This window comes from Clavelina lepadiformis, chromosome 2 (assembly GCF_947623445.1).
Source record: "Clavelina lepadiformis chromosome 2, kaClaLepa1.1, whole genome shotgun sequence".
Taxonomy (NCBI): Eukaryota; Metazoa; Chordata; class Ascidiacea; order Aplousobranchia; family Clavelinidae; genus Clavelina; species Clavelina lepadiformis.
In genome coordinates this window covers 16084785-16106521 of record NC_135241.1, presented here as the reverse complement: position 1 = coordinate 16106521, position 21737 = coordinate 16084785, and the positions used below count along the sequence as shown (strand labels likewise).

The 21737-nt window shown below is 35.5% G+C and overlaps 3 protein-coding genes across 6 annotated transcripts; 1 reads left to right on the top strand and 2 right to left on the bottom strand.

The window, feature by feature from the left end:
• The first annotated feature begins 308 nt into the window (after window positions 1–308).
• LOC143445919 (uncharacterized) lies at window positions 309–8623 on the top strand. 4 transcript variants are annotated; one of them, XM_076945318.1, is made up of 13 exons: window positions 309–1236; window positions 1381–1523; window positions 3873–3950; window positions 4046–4204; window positions 4435–4593; window positions 4707–4893; window positions 4993–5132; window positions 5337–5480; window positions 5775–5999; window positions 6103–6262; window positions 6381–6596; window positions 7038–7166; window positions 8368–8623. In XM_076945318.1, the coding sequence occupies exons 1-13, from the start codon at window positions 1185–1187 to the stop codon at window positions 8538–8540; spliced, it is 1965 nt and encodes a 654-aa protein (XP_076801433.1). In that variant the 5' UTR covers window positions 309–1184; the 3' UTR covers window positions 8541–8623. The 4 variants fall into 4 exon arrangements, with proteins under 4 accessions (XP_076801433.1, XP_076801434.1, XP_076801438.1 ...); XM_076945319.1 differs by having other exon boundaries at window positions 310–1236; window positions 1411–1523; XM_076945323.1 differs by having other exon boundaries at window positions 1218–1236; window positions 1411–1523; window positions 2708–3950.
• Window positions 8624–8633: 10 nt separating this feature from the next.
• On the bottom strand, window positions 8634–13477 carry LOC143445920 (heparanase-like). The gene is made up of 13 exons (XM_076945324.1): window positions 13350–13477; window positions 13018–13130; window positions 12803–12927; window positions 12485–12628; window positions 11962–12132; window positions 11623–11803; window positions 11438–11485; window positions 10819–10894; window positions 10618–10742; window positions 10330–10441; window positions 10015–10151; window positions 9564–9713; window positions 8634–9419 (listed from the first exon to the last, which is right to left on the bottom strand). Exons 1-13 carry the CDS (start codon window positions 13407–13409, stop codon window positions 9254–9256), a joined length of 1608 nt encoding a protein of 535 aa, XP_076801439.1. The 5' UTR covers window positions 13410–13477; the 3' UTR covers window positions 8634–9253.
• A 909-nt stretch (window positions 13478–14386) lies between these two features.
• Window positions 14387–20030, bottom strand: LOC143447021 (heparanase-like). Its single transcript, XM_076946928.1, has 13 exons — window positions 19898–20030; window positions 19431–19540; window positions 19046–19185; window positions 18614–18763; window positions 18298–18465; window positions 17011–17185; window positions 16756–16803; window positions 16264–16339; window positions 16052–16176; window positions 15814–15925; window positions 15570–15712; window positions 15320–15469; window positions 14387–15186 (listed from the first exon to the last, which is right to left on the bottom strand). Exons 1-13 carry the CDS (start codon window positions 19955–19957, stop codon window positions 15012–15014), a joined length of 1632 nt encoding a protein of 543 aa, XP_076803043.1. The 5' UTR covers window positions 19958–20030; the 3' UTR covers window positions 14387–15011.
• Between the last annotated feature and the right edge of the window lie 1707 nt (window positions 20031–21737).

The following is a 21737-nucleotide window of genomic DNA, read 5'->3' as shown; positions in this document are numbered from 1 at the left end:
AATTAGAGGTTGGCGCTCTATTTTTCGACTAGCTGGTCAGAATTTTGAAATAAAGTTTATTAATGAAAAGAAAAAACACCAAACACATTTACCGGTATATACAGGTAATTAGAAAATATACCAATACAGGGTGATTACTGGTAAGTAATCACAAATTCACTGGTTAAAATCAAGAGACCTGCTAATACAATTCCGCCGCTAAAAGTGGTGTTCTATTAGAGGTGGCGTTCAAATAGAGGTGGCGCTCAAATAGAGGTTTTACGGTATTCATAGTATGGTTTAAACTGTATAAAACAGTAACCACCAATGTCAATCAAGTAAAGATTTGACAAACAAACCACGTAGGCTACCTACAGATTTTTGTGGTAAACATGCTTATCTTTTATAAAGGCATACGTATTGAGGTCTATTATTATAGGCCTATTATTGCCAGTGGGCCTCGAGCTGCAGCCCCATCACTCCATCAGCCCTCGCCTTATTACGCTACTGGTTACCATCGAATACAAACTGTTTTTCAGAGTAACAGGATACACCTGGGCCTATAGAATTTTCTCCTTTCTGATCGTTCTTTATTTATGATGCACGTTTGGCAGCCAATGCTGTTGTTAAATAGCATACAAATTTTGTCGCTAATAGCTATCAAGCTGCACGGTTATAAAATTCCGATGTTTTGCTTGTAGTGGTAGATTTGTAGCGATCATTTTTAGCCTGCAGATGTAAGATCTTTTGAGTCATTGCTCTAAAGTTTCTAGTCTGTGTTGTGGTGACGTAATTATAGTCTCATAATGTTAGACAAGTAAATGACTGTATTACTAGGCCCAGGACTTCTTATTTCGCTGTAGTTTAAGTAGCCAATAGACATGCTCTAACAGCGTAACACCAGGTTGACTGTTAGAGCCTGTTGATTTGCCAGGTTGGAAGCCTCTTTGTATTGTATATAGATAGGTTTTGCTTGTACAGTTGCAGTTGCTTGAGCCGTAGCGTATCTTTAATAATAGGAAATGTTTGATTGTAACTCACTTGGGTGAGGAATAAGCCGATTGAGAAAAAGTTAAACGTACAATTAAAACCCAATGACGTTTTAAAGTTTTTTAAACATATTGATTTTGATTTTCTGCATACGCTGAGATTAAATCTGCGCCCTCAATACCACTATACCAGTTTCAATCGCTTATTCCGAGCTAATGTCAGGCTTTGAAGACAACGCTTCAAATTCTCAAGGGAGCACAAAGCCTGGTAAGATCTTTCAGTAACTGCCAGGCACAAAACAAACATCAGCAATTATTGTGCATATGTTTTAGAAAGCAAGTAAGCTTTATTTTCATTAGGACAAGAAAAGTATGATATTTTTCCCCTAACGAACCTTGAATTCGTTTGCAGTCACACCAACCCATTGCAATTCTTCAACAGGGAACCTGGTTATGTCAGAGAAAGAAAATCGTTGTGTTGCTGAACAGAAAGCTGAGGTCGAATCGCTTGACGTAATGCATTTACGAGGCTATGGAACACTGCGGAAGGTTAAGGTAGGTCGTGCCCAATCTGTCTAAATCCCATTTAATAAAAAGGCTCTCTATTTCCGAGTACGATACTCACGCCTTAGCAAGACTTACCACATGCTCTGAAGTAACGTCGAAGTTATTTTGTGTACCTGCCACAAAAGATAGTCCTAGTATCATAAACCTAGAAGAATTTTACCCCCAAACGTTTCGTGAACGTGATTGTGTAAAGGAATATTTTGGCTATAGGCTGCTTATTACCTGGCAGTAAGATAACCAACTAAAGCCAAACAAAAACTGTGTAAAGTGACGAAATATGAGGGTTATGAACTCATGGGTGAAATTTATAATGCACAGCGAGGTTATGTAACATCACGATGCCTGTTGTTAAAGATAGGCGTGTGGGAATGTCGATGTTGATTGGTTTAAGGTTGGCCTAAAGCCAAAGGCTTTTAGTCTTTCTTTTAGAACTCCTAGACAATTGTGTCTTTGACTCCGTTGCGCCTGCTTTCTCTAATTGTTTCTTTAAATCAGCACAACATTCATAAAGTCTAAATTGTTATATTGTCTAAATTCTAAAATATAGTCGTAGTCACATCAGAAACATTTTCATCACTATTTTACATTCAAATAAAGCTATAACTTCAATTCAATAATGAATAATTCAGAAGGTAAACTGATACTATGAGAAGAGAGAGATTTTAACCAAACCTAAGCTTTTATATCGCTGTATCCAACCAATGGGCGACAGACCTGTGTTGCTTGCCATGCTACGTGTAACGTGTCACATGTATTATTCTACGTCATCTACTTTTCACCAAGTACAGTACCATCAAAACTTTGCGCCATAAAACACAATGGCTACTTGACACACACCAACTATGGGTGGTATGTCGGTTTAGCGCTACAATATTTGAATAACCGATTAAGCAAGAAAAATACACCTGTTTAAATATTAAATTGCATCTAACTGGAGAACACACAATTCGCTTATTTAAAATGCCAATTATATAACTTATTATAATTTATTATCACGACCGCCACAGGCGGTTACGTTAGGAGTAAGGCAATGCAAAACCTGATTTTAGCTATTCACAATTTTATTGAAGGTGGAGTTAGATTAGAAAGTTGATTTAGGTTACTGCGTTATAGCATTTAAGTCAGGTTAACAAGAAACTGTTAAAATAACTTTGAACGCACAATTTTTCCAGGGAAATAGCGGCAGTCACGAACAATCTTTCTGGCAGTGTCAACTTCGTTGGTCACCCATTGTTTGCGGATCGATGCCATAACTGCTGGATATAGATGTTGGAATATTTGTGCTTTATTGTTGACTTCATGCTCTGTATGGTAAACTAAGTGTGACTGCCTTTCATCGCAAAAAGTTGGCCGAAGAAATCTGAGTTTGTTTTCAAGGCCGAAAATGGCCAGCTCGTCAAAAGTTCACCTCAGATTAGGCATCTGAAAGACAATAAAATTTAAGCTGCCACTATTTCACAAAAAAATCGTGTGTTCAAAGCTATTTTTCACAGTTTTTTTATTGAACTAACGTAAATGTAATAACTAGGGCAACCAGTTTTTTGACCTAAAAAGTTTAAATTTTGACCTTAAAATTTGCAAATTTTGACCTAAAAAGTTTAAATTATTATAAAATTATTTTGAAAAACGCTATACTGATAGTCTCTACAGTCTACACTCTACAGCAACTTTCTAATCTAAAGCTGCATTTAAAATTGACAAAACGCTTTTCTAGTGTTGCCTTTTTTTCGTTTCTGCGTATTAAGATTGACAACTTGCAGTTTCAAATGCAATGCCTTCACATCGTGACGTCACCAGACGCGCTGAAAGGCCTTCCCTCTCTTTGTGGCTTTGGTTCTAAGTATAATTTGGGGATCTGGAATTATTTGCGGTACAAGAAAAGAGAAAACGGAAGAATAATATTACAAAATGGTTACAAAATTACAAGATTAATAGATTTTGACCTATAAAGAAGACCTAAAGAAACAATTTGACCGTATTTTGACCTAACGTAACATTTTGACTTTATTTTACCTAATAACTTCCATACCACACGTCGTACAAAGCTGAAATTTGTTTTGTGCTTGTTTGATAGCATTCTGAGCAGGTTAAAAAAATTGACCATATTGACTTTTGGTTGCCCTAGTAATAACATATAGTAACCTAAATTTATCTTCTAATTTAAATCTAACTCCAATAAAAACTTAAATAACTAAAATCAACTTTTTGCATCGTCTTTCTCTTAACCCAACCGCCTATATTTACAACAGGCTGGGTTACCGACATACGGTGAAATAGTCACTCCCAAAAGTTCAACCTTTCCATCGTGTTATACAATTAACTTGAAAATGTGTTTAGAGTAAACTCATAGCTCTAGGTCGACTTCAGCAACCCTGGGGAGAACCAGGGAAGGCCATCTTGCAATTTCTGATGGAGGTAAGATAATTAATTTGGTGTTTGAACGTAAATTGGTGTTTCTGATAGGCTATGTTTATACCGATTTCACTTCAACATTTTATTTGAACTCACAGATTGTTATCAAAAACCAAAGAAAGGCCATAGTTTCATCTATTGCTGAAATAATGGTTGCCAAGGATTTCTTTTCTGTGTGTGTTCGCATATGGGACTTTTACTGCGTTTCAGAAGCTGAAAATGAGACAGCAGTAAACAATTCCGATGTTTACTTTACGGTAAGGTATATCCTTATTTCATAGTTGCAAGTGACTTTATCATTGGTTTTACAAATGCGACAATTTTGCCACTGAAATCATTGTAGTGTTTAAAATGTTTAGTTACTTTCTAATTCAGAGGTATGTTAACAGTTTTAATACTTATAGCTAGTGTTATTAACGTTTCAGCTTTAATGGAATGAACAATAAAAATATAACCACGCAATTAATTGAATTTTTGTGTGCTTCAGATGAAGCGAATTCTATGGAATTACACCGATAATTCTTTGCCATTGGCAAAAGCTGCCTACGAAAATAAAGCCATGGTGGAACGTTGCGTACGAGAACTTTCCTTTTCCTGGCTTGATGTTAACTCTTTGAGTGAAAATCGCAAAAACTTTTTCATAAAGGTTTGTTTCATAGTTTTGATTCCAAGTGGGCTATTTTCTTGCCATCCACTATCGTGCACCTTTGCATGTCGTCGACGGTAAATCGACAGCGTTTATATCTAATCCCTATGCAGGCAACTCTAGGAATGCTTTACAATATTGTTCGACTGTATTCGCCAAACAAGCTTTTGGTCACTCAAAACAACGGAGTTCACAAAGTGCTAAAGTACTTCTGCTCATCGAATGCTGCGATTAAAGCCGGAGCGACGATGCTTCTTGCGTTTTGCATCCAGGAAGATGATAATGACAAAATAGTTGCCGGTAGAAACTAATATAAGCTTGCCATCGTTTTCGTGTTATTATTTAAATTGTAATCAAACAGTAAATCTTGCTAAAATCCGTGAAAAACATTTGTTTCAGATAACCAAGTTGTTGATTTCATGATTGAGGCACTTTCAAGCACGCTGGATTCATCAGAACACGTATCAGAAGCTTACGGCTTTACAGCCAAAGAAATCGTGATTTGTCTGGATAAGCTAGCATCAAACGATAAAAATAAAGTATGCGGACTTTTATATTTTAAAATATTTGATCGCTTAAGAATTAAGCAGTTAATAAGTTAACAACTTATGCGTAATGTCCTGACTTTGATTGCAGACTTAAATTTACATGGACATGGATAGCGATTAAACGCCCAAGCTATGCATTGCACACAAATATTTTCCAATAAATTCCATACCAAATGAAATCAGTGTTTTCCGCAGAAATCTTTGGTTGAAGCAGGAGTGTTACCTTTGCTCACAAAAATCTTACAGACTTCAAATACTGACGAAAGTGAGCTTAGTGCAACCGTTCATTTTTTGTGGACCCTTTCATTCCATCCTGAAAGCAGAGAGAATATACGATCGGTATACCGATAGTATAGTGTATAGTGTTTAGTATAGTGTGTTTATAGTGTATAGTATAGTGTTTAAAAACTGCGAATACACAGTATATAAAAATAGTATAGGAACAAACATACAACATCTTGTATTCTGGCTACAATAATGCTGTATATGCCTTTTCTCATTTTCTGTGAGCATTTTATAGGCTGCAGGATTATGCGATTAACAACAACGATTGATATCATCCCTTAAATCCGCATTAAATGGTATAGAATTAGATTGAACTATATTGGTTAAGCTTGGAGCCCTTACTTACAGGAGGAAGGATTACTTGAGGCAATGGACGCTCTGCTCGAGCAATCCCCTCCTGATTCTTACATTGCTCGTTCTTGCAACGGAATCAACTTTGTAGTAAATGGAACTCAAGCAGAAAGAGCTTTATTTGGCCTGGGCCAAGATGATGGAAGTATCGATGCCGCCCCTGTTCACAAAGGACATATTATGATAAGCTACCAGTGGGATGTGCAACCAACAATCTTGCATGTAAAAGTTTCTATTTGATATTCTTTATAAAATACCGTTTGCAGCCAGAAAAACTTATATGTTCTTGATATATAAGCTTTATTCAAGTTCTGTCTTTTTGCAGATCCGGGATAAATTGAAGGAAAGTGGATATAACCTTTGGATTGATGTCGATGATATGGAAGGCGATATTTTATCGGCAATGGCAAATGCTGTAGAGAATTCTGACCTTGTGATCATAGCCGTTACAGAAAATTACAAAAACAGCAACGCTTGCAGAACAGGTGTTTATTTGATAAAAATAAATCTTTTGATTTTATGGTACTCTTTAAATATTTACTTGTCATTTAAAATTTTAGCAGTTATAGACATTACCTGTATACCCTATATCTATATCTGTAGAAGCTACATATGCTTACAAGTTGGGAAAACCAATTTTGCCGTTGCTTTTGCAACACAACTACAAGCCCGACGGATGGCTTGGAGCCTTGCTAGGAATGAAGTTGTATTTGGATATCAGCCAGGAAGGAAGTTTGGACAAGAAATACGACAAATTGCTAGAGATGATTGACATGAAGAACTCGAACATTCCCAACGAAAAGGAAGTTACAGCGTCAAGTATATATTTTGAGTTCCTAAGATATACTTTTGTTATGTTATTTTTTTTTCAACATGTATGTTTTGATTGTTAAGACGACTTTAACAGAATCGTTTAAAGAATGAATAATAAGTTTTAAAGCAGATGATGATCGAAAATTGGAATGAAAGCGTAAAGCCTATATATTAGGTGCTAAAACTCGGATACAGTGCGGTCCAAGACAACAATGTTCTTGAAAATTTGGCTGTTGTGCGCTGGCTTGTGTGACGCAATAGGCGATAAATGAAAAAATAAAAATACCAAAAACTTCTATAAGATTTCTCACTGTTCCACAATGTCGTCACCTGTGATCGGGAATCCTTTGTGGTCCGAAGGGTGTATATACAATAGCGTCATTTTTGTTTTATTACGTAGAGCTTTAAATATAAATATATTATAACGTTGAGCTTGTTTCTGTAAAGTGACGGAAACATCGTCTCTTCCATCACCTGAATCAAACAAAAGCAGAGAAAACTCTCGTTTGACGAAAGTTGAAGTCAGTAGCTGGAATGTGCAGCAAGTAGCGCAATGGGTTCGAAAAACCGAAATAGGTCAATACTTTTCATATTATAATTTATTTAGTATATTTGCTTTCTAAATGTTGTGTCGGAAATTCTTTTCACGCTTTAGACCAGGGGTCGGCAACCTACGGCCCGCGGGCCGGATCCGGCCCGCCATGCGAAATCGTCCGGCCCGAGACATATTAATTAGTTATCACAAGAATACGGCCCGCCGTGTCTTATTGAGTTTCAAACTGTAGTGTTAGCATTGTTTGAAAAAATTGTGGTATTGTTACGCCATAAGTACGTCGTACTAGTAACTAGTCTATTGTTACGCCATAAAACTGGTGAGAAGGCGGTAGACTAGTATCTCGTAATGACGTAATCAGTACGAGATTGTCTGTAGAGTACTCATTTACGCACCAATAACTCGACTAACTATTCTCTTTCGTTCCCTTCTCGGGGTCAGCTGGTTTCCCGCACAGCGGGGGCGCGGCGTAACAAGAAGAATTTCTAGAAATGTGTCACTTTTAGAAATTAATTTATACTCACGCTTTGCCGACATTCGTTCTCTACAAAATAAATTCAGGCTTATCAGTAATCCCTTTGATGTGGACGCCAATACCATTCCCGAAAAATTTCAAATGGACCTTATTGAAATGCAATGCAGTGACGAATTGAAGGCAAAATTTCATACAAAGGGCATATCGCTGCTTGACTTTTACAAAAAGTACCTTCTTGAAAGTGGTCTTTATCCCAGCTTGACCAACAATGCAAAAGAAATGGCATCGATGTTTGGTAGCACGTACACATGTGAACAAATGTTTTCATCAATGAAATTCACGAAGAGCAAGCTAAGATCCCGAATTTCTGACGCCCATTTAGAAAATGTTCTGGTTCTTGCTTCATCTGACTTGTCACCAGATGTTGAAAAACTTTCACAAAGCAAGCAGCATCAAGTGTCTCATTAATGCTGTGTTGTTGAAGTGTGAATACATAAATTTTGTTCTTTTTGTGATTGGTATGATTGAGATTGCAGCAATGTGGCGTAATATACTCAAGTGAGTGTGAATTATAGTATTAATGAAAATTCCGGCCCGCCAAAGAGTTGTACGCTCGACATTTGGCCCGTGACTAGCAAAAGGTTGCCGACCCCTGCTTTAGACGATCACAATTTTGTATCATATCTTTGTCTTGATGTAGATATCATTCTTTATATAAGTTTTTAGTGTTGCATTAACAATTTTTATAGATGGTCTGCCTGAAGCTTTATCAAAATTTGATGGAATCGACCTCTCACAGCTCAAAAACCTACTGGAGCGTAGCCCAGATACTTACTACGCTGTTTTGAGAAAGGATTTTGAACTATCTTGGAATCAGATTTTCCACCTAACAGATGTTCTAGAAACGCTTGACAAAGACTGATTATATTTTGTGTTTACCTGCTTTTAACTCGTGTTAATTAATAATCAAATCGCAATATAAATATTCGCAAAGATGTCAAACAAAACCAATATGTCTGGTGTTCTTGTTATTTGCTATATTTTCTTGGGGTTTTGGTATTTTACGACAATATATGCACATTTACCTCAAGGAAGCCACACAGGTAACGAAAATTGTATCGACAACTAATGGCATCATCTGACAGTAACTGATACCATGGTACAGGATTCTAACCATTCCATTATGAAGTAACATACTGTATAACTAGGAATGTACAATACAGAATAATTGACTATTCTGGAATAATCTAAAATAGTTTACAATTTACAAATTGACATAACACACGGTTTAATTATGACGATTAACACACCCACCACATAATATTAGAATGTGCATGAACAATCGACAACTACATCTCCTGCACGTGCCAATGAAAACCTTCAATCATAAAATAAAACTGGTTCTTAAGATTCGGGAAAAATACCAAAATTAGATTCGAATCGTTTGAGATTCGTTATTCTAGGATGTGCATCCCTACATATACCCCACAGATCTTCAATTACGGTATAAGCACACTAGTCAATCATATTTTCATACTAGACCAATAAACATCTTCAAAAATAATATCTGCTGTTTTTTCTCTGACAAAGTATGTGCGGTATGCAATCTGCAGTCCATAATTAGGTTTTGCGGTGTCATAGGCAAGCTGTAAAGCGCGTCTTTAAAACGAGAAAACCATACGAATAACCAGGAATATTGAGACCATCGACAAGTGCTCCATGAGACAGACGGATTGGTAAAAGTGGAGGAATAGACAAAGTACTGGAGAGTCGAAGAACCTTTCCATTTAGGAGAACCTCTCTGCAAACGGATGTATAGAAATTAACATTTTCATGCTTCCGAGGACAAGTTTTATTCAGTATTCTATAGTCATTTGCTACACTGTATGGTAACAGATATTTTAAACTACATACTATGCAAATGAACCCTATCAGTCGCCCTTACTTGGACGTAAGATTTCCAGGAATACTTGGTTGAAAGAGATACAATTCGTTTCGATGTTTTGTTTTATGATGGCTTACAATGGCTATTCGCACTGGATTTGGTCGCACGTTGACAAAATACACAACGACGTTTCCCTGCATGTATAAGGACCTACAAAATAATATACAATGATGCATGCACAGAGCTTAGTGTAGTATAGAAATAATACTAACATTAAATAACTAACCCATTGATTTTAATACAGCAAAAGCAATGTTGATGATATTACGCTATCAAAGCGAATACACATTGATCTTTAAATACCTTTACCTTTAAATGAGCCTATTAAAATAAACATTCAAATATACAGGCCAGCCTTAATTATATAAGTAACAATTATCTTTGAAGCCGCTCTTTCTATGCTCCAAATGTTGCATGTTTAACAAAATACAAACTAAGCCCTTACTGTTACCTCTTGGCACAGTGTGCATACATTCTTACATCTTCATTTTTAAGAATACGGCAGTGGGTAAAATTACATTCTTGTAGATGAAGATTTAATACTTGATGTCCGACAATACGTCTGTAAAGAAGTGTCAGCCAAAAATCCTACAAAGAAACATCGAATTATTTTGCGTAATATGTTATACGTTATACTGGGTGTTTTGCAAGTGATGTTAGGTGAATGTTGAATTTTGAAATGTTGTTTTAAATTATGTATGAACAGACACTTTAATATTCGGAGGGTGAATAAAGAATCAAAAGTCGTGTTAGCAACGGCACTCACAGGTAATGGATCAAAGTTTTTGTCAATAAGAGAGTATCGTTCTGCAAAAAGACTTTGTCGAATAACTAGGTCTACACCCAAACGTGCAGTTGTACCCAATTTATCAATCCACCTGAAAAAATAATGGACGGTTCAAACTATATAGATTATAGAGGATGTTATCACGAGCCACAAATATAAGTTTTTGTGTATGATTAATGATGATCACGAAGCGAAAAGAAAACATAATAGAAAGGGAGAGCACAACAAAAAGACGATAAGCAAACGTGAAATATAACTAAATCTTACGTAAATCCGTCGAGAAAACTATCGGAAAAGCCCTTTACTCCGCCTCCGAAAGCCGATGAGGTTTCACCAAGCCAAATTGGAGTATTTGGTACATAACGATTCACAAATCTTTTTACCCAGGTTATCTGCAAGGACAAAAATTGAAGAGGATAAAATGTATGCTGTGGACTTCTCTAAAATAACCTTGAGAAAGATGCCAACCTGAGCAATGATCTTATTCATATTACGTGGGCTTAAGAAATCATACAGCGTGGCATTTGGAGCCCCAAAATCGTACCTGTAATATAAATGGCATTCAAGTTCACTCATACTACTCAACTAATTACAACATACAACATGGATTTAATCAAGCGTAAAAAAGCTTTTCTAAAATACAGAGGTTTGTGTGGAAAATATTACCAGCAGCAAATCGATGTACAGCCTATTAATACTCTTAAACTTCTCAACCTTGAAGGCCAACCTATTGCAAACAGTGAATATCTTTTTGAACAAACTAAGATTACGTAAATGTGGATGGAATTCGAATAAACGAATATTCGTGAATTGGATTCGAACTTACAGCAAATGACTTTGTCTTAAAGCTCTTATACCATAATTGTACCACAAGCTAATCTGTATATGTAATAAAGTAATATTTGCCTACATATTGCTGGAAAATTGCTGTCAATCTAAAACATGTGGCTAACTATTTTGAATGTATAGAGGAGGTAAGAACAGCCTCAGATAGGAAAAGAGAGGCAGTATGTTAAAAAGGCTGGGAACCAATGTATTACATGAGTTTTAGTGAAACATAATTTCTACAGGAAAAATAAACGCTTACTGATGAACGGTAATCCGATCTATGGCGCCACCAGTAGTTTGTAGGAACCTATTTCAAATGTAAATTAGGTTAGACACTTATACCACGGTTTTATTGGAATCTCGAACAATAAAGTTTAACATTGGCCCAAAATGTTTGTAATTGTATATTCTTTAAAACAAATATGAGCAGTTAAACAGTCTTACCGGTTTAAAAACCTGGCGGACACATCGTTACCTAATTGGTTCATATCCGGTCCAACAACCAACGATGATTTTAACCATTTAGATTCTTCTAGCAGCTCTCTGAGGCGTAAGAAAGCACTTCCGACTTCCTCGGGCGTCAAAGTTATTCCCCAGAGCGGATGAGCGTTGTAGTAGTTTGACTCTAAAACGTTGCTGTTACATGCGTTGCATATTGTGTAATGGTGTGAAGACAACCCAAATATACAAAAAATGTCATATTCAACAAAAGAAGGGTGACTCTAAAAAAATGAAATATCATTCACTTTGTATAATGCCTTTAGTTATACTCGCTATATATACCGTTTCCCAATTCCCAATCCACTTTATATCTACGTTTTTCAGTGTATTTTAGTAGTTTTTCAGCATTTGAAGGATCCCAAGCTAAGCATTTTCTTTGAAGTAAATTAAGAGCAAAGATAAGTTTCCAGCCAACGCATTTGCAGAATTCATTAAGATTCACCCAATCTGTACCTGTATGGACAAAAGAGAAATACTAAAATATGTAGTAGCCTGTCCAATGTAATTAGGGATTCTGCTTTAAACCAAAATTAAAAAGTTTTTGATCTAACTGCATCTATCTATCTATCTATCTATCTATCTATCTATCTATCTATCTATCTATCTATCTATCTATCTATCTATCTATCTATCTATCTATCTATCTATCTATCTATCTATCTATCTATCTATCAAAAAAGTGATATATTATCTGTGATATATATCTATCAAAAACAGTGATAATACAAGTGATATTATAACGCAGGTTTACTCGCCACAATACTCGGCCTTTACGCTGAATGTATTTATAAGCTATATTGCCTACTTGAAAAGGTGATATTTCTGACGATTCGCTCTTTATCCTGATTCAGTGTTTGCCCTGCGGTCATTTCGCGCTCTACCCACTTTCCATGAGCGTCAAATCGTCTCTGATCTCTTGGAGGTGGATTGCAAGTTGGGGCAATAGTACCTGAAGAGTAATCGTTTTGACAGTCAACAGCCAAACTCGCAATAAAACTGATTATTTTGTTCAGTTTAAAAACTAAGTTTCGACACCGTTTAGAACAGCAACATCACTAAATTTTGTTTCACGGCTATATGCCTAACTCTGTTATATACAACTAGCTTGGTAACTTTCAGTTACTTTTCAATTTTTCTTCTATGTTTGTATTTTGATCTGGAACATAGCGAACAAAGTCGGCCTGGATCCCACCGACCCTCGCGTACATCGGTCCAAGTGCTTTTATCAATGTCACCAGTTTTGGATCACTAAAAATAGACATGGAAGATCTTGATAATACTTGACGGCGAACAATTGTAAAGTTCCAGCTTTCATCAAAGTTTTAACATAAAACTTACTTGATGTAATCAATCCAACGCTGTCGGAATAAAATTGCAGAAGGAACAGTTACCGACGGAGATAAAGGGTTAATCGTGGCCAGGGTAAAGTGTTCGTCAATCCGAAAATAAATCTGTTAAAAACGTACTTAGCTTGTTGGTAGAGCATTTTTTATCAAACATTGTTATTGTTCAATATGTGCACGCTCTTGATCTTGTTTGGTTATGGTGTAATAAAAACTTTTATAAAAACTTAGTTTTATATAGATGCTTATATTGAAACTTGTAGGCTGAAATTTCCATTTACGTATAATCCGGCTGTAACTTACAAGATTATCTCAAACTTAGCCTACCTTTGAACAAGCCAAGGTCGAAACTATCATCCAGCATTTCACAAAAAGGTGAGCCAACATTTTTAGGTTTCTGACGTATATCTTATCACAAAGCAAGGGTATCTTTTTGTCTAAAATAAGATGACGAATAAAAGTCTGAAATTACACCAATTTACATTATATAACGTCAATTACTACAACCGTTTCTTTTGTAACATTCTACTTAAAAGCACTCGCAGTATGTTGGCAACCTAAAGCAAAGAATATGTAGCCAAGTTGCAAGAAGTGCTCCGCTTTGCTATGGCGTAATTTCAAAAACTCTTGCTTGTTTTCTCATGATATGCAACCGATACAATGAAAAGCAAACGTTTTGGTACAAATTTTTTATAAAAGACACTGCTCTAACCCTCAAACGATGTGTAAAAGAATTGTTAAAAGAAACGTTTGAGCATTAAATTGGCATTGTATCGAATTACGCTATACGTACTCATATAATTGAATTTAATTTCAACGCCTGGCTTCTTTGAAATTGCGTTTTGCGTTTCAAAAATGTCCTGGAGTCTTTTCTTTGAATGCATTAACAAGTTTTTCATAGAAATACAGATGGGACGAAGAAAGCAGACGTTCGTTTTTGCCAAAGCAACAGCCGCAAAGTTTAATAATATTTCCAACTTTTCGGTATATAGTTTCAATATATAGTCTATATATTAAGACAGGAATGTTAGTGTTAAAAGGTTGAGTTTAAGAATTTTTGAGGTATTCATATCGCATCGTTTATTTTTCGCCAGTAACTGTGAGGAGAGAAAATTATTGTTAAAATAATTATAAAACCTTAATAATTTCCAAAGCAATAACCTTAATTTTACTGAAATAAGATGATGAATAAAAATTGAAAGTTATATATAAATCGCTTTAGCTTATGATATTATTTTTGTGATCAAAAAAGCTGTTATAAATATTACCCATATTTATAGGATAACTAAAACCTAAGTTACTGTCTGTTTGAGTCTAAAAATATCTGTCGAGCAGTTCATGCGTTCTGCTTTCAAATGATAAAATTTGGGAAGTCATTCATTCATTCATATATTTCACCACAGCTTGCAACGGATGCAATTAAATGCGAACTGACACTTATGCACATATAGAAGAGGTACTAGCACAAAATTCCTATAAATTATGCTTAAATGCTTTTTCATTTTTGCAAACAAGGCAGTAATTATTTAAAACGAATGAAGTTAGTTTACGCAAACAAGTTTAAAATAAATCATATCAAAGTATCAACTTACATATATGAGCGCACCTTAAATTTTATCGTGATGTTTTGGAAATTAAGTCACACTTTATTTCTTAGAAACCAACAAAATCTTTTCCTCTAGATGCAAAAGTCTTCCAAAAACAGAGAAATTGAAACCATATATCCGCATTTGTATAAAACAACTTCACTGAATGCAATTTTACATGCGTTGATTCTTCAATTCAAGTTTTCAGAAAAACACAAGATTACAACTTTTAACAAGATTATATGGGCTATACTGCAAAACGAAAACCAACCATACGTAAATGAAAACAATGAACAATGAACACCAAAAATGCATAAACTTTCATGATGATTGTGATGACGATATACAGCAAATAAAAGCTTGGTTATTACTTATTACACAACCACAAAAGCTGCCCTTCAAGCTATTCCTGGAAACAGGCGTTGGCACGAAATTTGTTCAGGGCTAGGAATCCAAATGAATGACCAGGAATTCGAAATCCCTTGGTAAGTGCCCGTGGATGAAGATAGGTTGGCTGAAGTGGTGGAAAAGTGCCAGCGCTGGTTAGACGAAGAAGCTTTCCATTTAAACGGACTTCACTGCAATGAATGTGATGATAAAACTACATTAAATACGGTAGACTACTAACTATGAAAATTAGCGATAATAATTAACTTACAACTATAATCAAAACTAAGGTTAAGAGTGATATTACGTTTCTTATTGCCTTACTTAGAGGTTAAGTTTCCTGGAACGCCCGGTTCAAGCAAAAATAGCTCAGGTTTGGCAACTTTACTTCGTAATGGTTTCATTGTAACCTTGACAGGTTTTGGCTTTAGGTTAATAAAATATATTACGACTGACCCGCCCGGATACACCGTGCTGCAAAACAATTCAAAATTGTCAGGAGATGAACTTAAAACTTTGTTTAGATTTTGGTGTAGGTCGTATTTACGTACGATATTATTTTACAGAAACACACCTTTTTGTACAGTGCGCATACATCCTAAAGTGACCGTGTGTAACTGATCTACAGGATCCGGTCTTCTGTAAGCACTTCTGTAAAGTGACATTTAACACCTGTGGTCCGACCAGTCGTTTATAGATAAGAGTTAACCAATAATCCTGTAAAACGAATTGCTAAAGGTAAGTCAAGTTTGCGCATTATAGATACACACGGCACAGACAATCTGTGAAATGGATATAATTCTGTGGCATATACGTACGGGCAATGGGTCAAAATTGCTATCGACAAGATCGTAATTGCTTTGAATGAAGCTTTGTCTTATGACCATGTCCACTCCCATTTTCGACGCCATACCGAGTTTATCCAACCATCTTAAAATTAATATTTGTAACGGTTATAGTAGATTTATTAGGTTGGTTGTTTTTCGTGTAACTACAGAGACGCGTACAATATGCTTTAATTTCAGTTAACTCTATATAACGAAGTCTAAAACTAACGTGAAACCGTCGATGAAAGAGTTTGACATTCCAGGAGCACCTCCTCCAAACGCAGATGCAGTCTCACCAAGCCAGAGTGGTCGACCGTGAGCGGTTCTTTGCACTATTTTCCTTACTTGCTCAAGCTAAGAACAAAAAATGGTATAGGTCAATCAGTTTTAGGCTGATGAACGAGTACTATATCAACAGCACAATAAAAATATGGCGCCTACTTTAGGAATAATGCTGTTCAACACTGTTTTATTCAAAAATTCTTCAGGAGTAGCAGTTTTCCCGTTCAAGTAGTACCTTTTTGTGACATAAATCATTCAGTCATCTACTTAAACAATTACGTAAACCTCAAATACAGATGTATAGCCAATATAGGCTTGATGACAGAGCGGTTAGAGCGCCTAGCTCAATACGAACCGGTTTTGATACCCAGTTACCTTACCGTTGTAATGCTTTTGAGCAAGGTATATGAACATTTGAACAACGCTTGCGCCTGTTCAGGGGTCTTGGTGAAGAGTTGCAAATTCGAGCAATGCAGTACAAAAAAGTAAAAACAAAAAAACGTGTATTCATTGAAACTTGCACAAAGACAAGCTCGAAAACCGGGACTTAAGCGGTAAGAAATCGTCGCCGACTTTAAATTGTGCAAAGACGTCTGAGGATATAGATTGTGAAATATGCATGACAGCCCATATAGACTTTACAGCACTTACTGATGAAATGTGACGCCAGTAATGGTACTTGCAGCTGTTTCCAAAAAGCTGTTTAAAAACATTAATTAAAAAGGTAAATATTGTTATACGAAAGTAGTTACACCCATTATTTATTAGCCATTCTTTCAAAGATGCACTACATCGGGAATATATTATCTTATACACTTATAAAAGCATCCATTTAATTATCATGTATTTATAGCATATTGCAAATTAGGCATACAGACTTTTTTCGGAAAAGATAAATAGTTATACTTCTTTAAAAATTGTCCAGCACTTCTTGTTCCAATGCGGTTAGCATCCGGACCAAGGATCATAGAAGAGTTCCACCAACCAGACTTTTGGAGTATATCTTTGAGACGCAAAAATGCGTCTCCCACTTGCTCTGCTGACAAGGATATTCCAGTCTTGTGAAAGTAAGAATCTGGTTCTGCAAAGTAATGACTAAAATTTCTATACTATATACTGAAACAGTCGACATATACTGTATAGATCTTATATATGTTTTTATATAGGCTGCAACTATTTTACCAGAAAAAATCGTGCGTTTGGAGCTATTTTTTACAGTTTTTTGACAACATAAATCGTATAACACAATAACCTGAAATTAACCTAAACCTATCTTTAATCTAAATGTAACTTCAATAAAATCTTAAATAGCTAAAATCAAGGTTTTGCATACCTATTTTCCTAAATACGGGGAAATAGTCACTTTGCTTTATATAACTAAATATATTACTAAATTAAAATCCTAAATGATCATAAAATAAGTAGTTAAATTATTATTATTATTATTATTTTTTATAAATTACAGTATTATTATAGTAGTATTATTCATAATTAGCTAAAGTTGTAATGTTAGAAAGCTCTGTATATAAAACTGTGGGAGCTCGTTTTTTGAAGTTGAAGGGACCGATTATTATACTGTACATTATTTCAAGTTATTCGAAGTTGATTAAATACATGGTAAATAATCATGAAAGTGTGACTGGGAGATAGGCTGCGCTTTAAACAACCAATTAACGCGTGTTTTTCGTAAAAATTTGAGCAAAATAAGATTACAATTTGTTTGGTCTAAAACTCTAAAAGCACAACCAATACGGTGTGACAATGGCGTTAAACGTTACACCTATAACGCCCAACTGTTAAAAACTTTATACACACAGTACTATATCCAGAGTCGTAACCAAGCCATCAAACTCGAGTTAAAAATCAAGTCAAGTCATTTCCATTTTAAGACTCAAGTAAAGTCGAGTCATTTAGAGGTAGCGACTCATGTCAAGTCGAGTATTTCAGTAAACAAGACTCGAGCCAAGTCAGGACAGTCGATATCTGCAACCAAGCCCTACTGTTAACAAGGAAAGTTTAGGAATTTTATTAAACTTGCCCTGGGCCGGGTCCATAGAATACTTCTAGATAAGCAAAAATTTCAGTTAACAAGCATAGACATTGTTTACATAAATTTAGATAGAAATTTAAATTAAAGCAAAGTCAAGTTAACGAGCTTTCTATATTATACAATATAGGTGCAGAAGGTGATACCATTCCCTAGCTCCCAATTGACGTTATATTTGTATTCTGTATACTGCAGCAATTGCTCAGCGTTGGTAGAATTCCAAACTTCTCCATCTCGTTTGAGTAAATTTAAACCAAAAACAAGCTTCCATCCAACACATTGACAAAATTCGTTTAACTTGTCCCAGTCTGCGGCTGCGGACAGGAAACAATGTGTACAAGTTTAGAACAATCCTTACATACCTATAACTACAACAATGACAAGCAAAATTTTCCCATCCTTTATATTAACACAACTGAAATATACAATATTCTGGCATAATAATTCCACAACTAAGGCTACCTGTCATTTTAAGCGGTTTCAAAACCTGCCGAATTCCAAATTTGCGTTTTTCTTCTTTAAAGAGAAGCTGTTGTGCATCTGCCCATTTCCTGTGTGCTTGAAAAACTTCTTCGTCACGTAGCTGTTGTTGGCATTGATGTTCTGATCCCTCTATATGAAAAAGGTATGTATAGGCTATATTATATTGCATGGTCGTGAATAGCTTAAAGATTAAAGAATATTCTTATACGCCATTAAATTAAACATTTCACACAAGTTTCCAACATTTTTGTTCGATAAGTTTCTGACGTGCTGCAATTCACTGAAAAACAATCATTAGCACAGCTTAATTTTAAAATTACCTCACATATAGTAATATGGGTAAAATGTTAAATGTTAGCCTGTATTGTAATGCAGTATATGCAAACATAGAACCTCTAAACTAAAGCATACCGACTAGAGAACGTTGTTTTATATAAGAGGATACCCTGTCTTCATCATTCTGGTAGAAAGTTATAAAATCGGCTTTAGTTCCGCCTACGCGAAGATAGGAAGGTCCCAGACCTCTAGCTAGGGTCAGAAATTTTTCGTCTCTATGCAAAGTTTTGATGAGGCGAAAAAATTAAAGTTTCATTTGTCTGAGAAGATTATAGATTTAATAGGCAAAGAAAAAGACAAAGAAAAACATAAAAGCAAAACGACAAAGAACAACGAAAAACTAAGCTTATATCAAGGATTTTATCAAAAAAAATTTCCATTTAGTTTTAATGTGTGTCAGATCACGGTATTGATTTAACTGCAATGTGGATCATTATTTATTTGCTAAAGCTTAGATTACCTAAAATAATCAACCCAGCGATATTCAAATATTCCCAGTCCCATGGCAACCGAAGGTGATAGCGGGTTAACCACATGCACTGGTACACTTGTGTCGATGAAGAAACGTATCTGAAAGGGAAACTATACCAATCTGTTTGGTAATATGTGTTGTGGCCTTAAGTATAATGTATAGTGTGCACGTAATTCAAAAACAAGAATTTTATAGAAAACGTTTGCTTACTGCATGTCGAATTATATCCCATCGTTATCGAAATACATTTTATATATTCATATATTTAAATATAACAAAGTTGGTGAGGAGCCTGTAATCCAACTTAGCCAAACTAGACGTCGCGATGAATGCTTATAAGAGTTTAATTTTGTCAAACAAACAATAATTCTAGGAATGGAGTGCAGCAATGCACAACTATATGTGATGTTGTTACATAAGCTAACTTGCTGTGTCAAACACTCGCAAAACCTTACCTTTGATGCAGAAGAGTTCCACGCAAGACTCAAAAACCAAAGCGCAATACATTTCAGCATTATTTGTTTCAATTCTTTCTTTCTTTACCTAGACTTTGTCCTAGATTTGTTACGACTATATTTTTGGATATCTGCATTTAAAATATGTTTTATTCCAGCGCAACTAGATTTATACTAAAGAACTACACATTGCACACGGGCTTAGCACATTTAGCTGTTAGCCATAAAGGTCAGCAAAAATGTTGGTCAATGTATTCAACAACTTGAACTTAAGCAACATTGTATAGTTGCTGGAGTTGGACTCTCGCGCAATGCTTTTCATCCTTTAGAAAGACGATTCACACTCTTCTGTTTCACGACGTGTTTATCCGCAAAACCTACCAACAAGGTTGTTGAAGAATAGCCAAACAAATTCTGAATATACTCTTTACAATGCAATACAAACATTTGTTTAATTGATAAAAGTAACAACTACAAACTTCAAAATTTACAAGTACGAAAATATATATGCAGAACGATAGAATAAATGACGCAAGCGGTTTTTATCCGCATTTAATCAACACCTTATTTATCATCCAGACGAAAACTTTTCCAACACGCACCAATGCCTAGCCAACCACCTATGCATACAAAGTAGCCTACTACTTTTGCCCAATGTGCATTGTTTGAAAACCATGCCAATAAAGGAAGGAAATCAAAAGCCATTCCGCAACTAACTGCAGCACCACATCAGCCAGACGCCATTTCAACTGAGTTTCTCGCTTTGTCTTTCTAGACCTAGTGAGCTGAATTCTTAGTCTGTTATATTCATTTCAATGAATTTCCTTAAGTTATAATTATAATTACCGCTCGCTTGTGTTTTGAGATGCTTATTCAAAGAAGCTTATAAATGACTTACAGCTCTTTCTAGCTAAGGTACTACACGTTCAATAAGCTTTAATTATAGCAAACACACGGTTGTGAAACCTGGAAACTTGAATAGGAAAAAAAATTTAAAAGGAGGGAACTCTTATCTAATCTTACCTTGCGCATCTTAACCAAAGTCATTTATGTAAGATATCCTAGCCTAAAGCAGACTTGCGCTCAACATATGTCATTGCATTGTGCGTAATTGCTTCCATTTTGTCATGTTTAATCGTCAACAAACAAATGGCATTTGGGTGCCATCCTTTCGATAAGTGTTTACAAAATGTAACAAGTAAAGTAGCAAATCGAACTTATAGTATAATAAATGATCTTTTTGTGGTTTGACCAATGCTTTTATATACACAGTGTATAAAGTAGTGCAGCAATATTTGGTTATGAGATCCCGTGGCCGTGCTAGTTGTTACCAGCAAATATCAACGTTATTTTTATTGAGCACGTTTTATGCCTTTTCGGCTTTGTCACTTTTTCCTGTTCATTGGCGCATGTTAGGAACAACTGGCTTGTTTTTTCGTTCCCACCGCGCTTTTTGGCGAAAAATAAAATGATTGATTGACTGTGTCTGTGTCAGTAAACTCCGCACTTCGCTTGACCTGACTTTTAGGAAGGCTACGTGTCTTTCTCTGTCAGCACTAATTGTAGACAAACAGCAGGATAAAACTCAAAACTACGGTAAAAGGTTTATTGGAACAAGTGAAACATAAAACATTCAGTGATATAATACCGTGTGGTACAGGACAAGAACAAAAGTCCGAAACTTTAAAGGGATAGAGTGAAGTTGCGCTAAATGCGACAGAAATATTGATTTGACTGTATATGTTATATTTTAAATTTAATCTTAAACTTTATATGATCTCTATTAACAGCATTAGATCTGTGAAATAATTAGGGAACCCCCTTTTAATAAAGCTTCCTG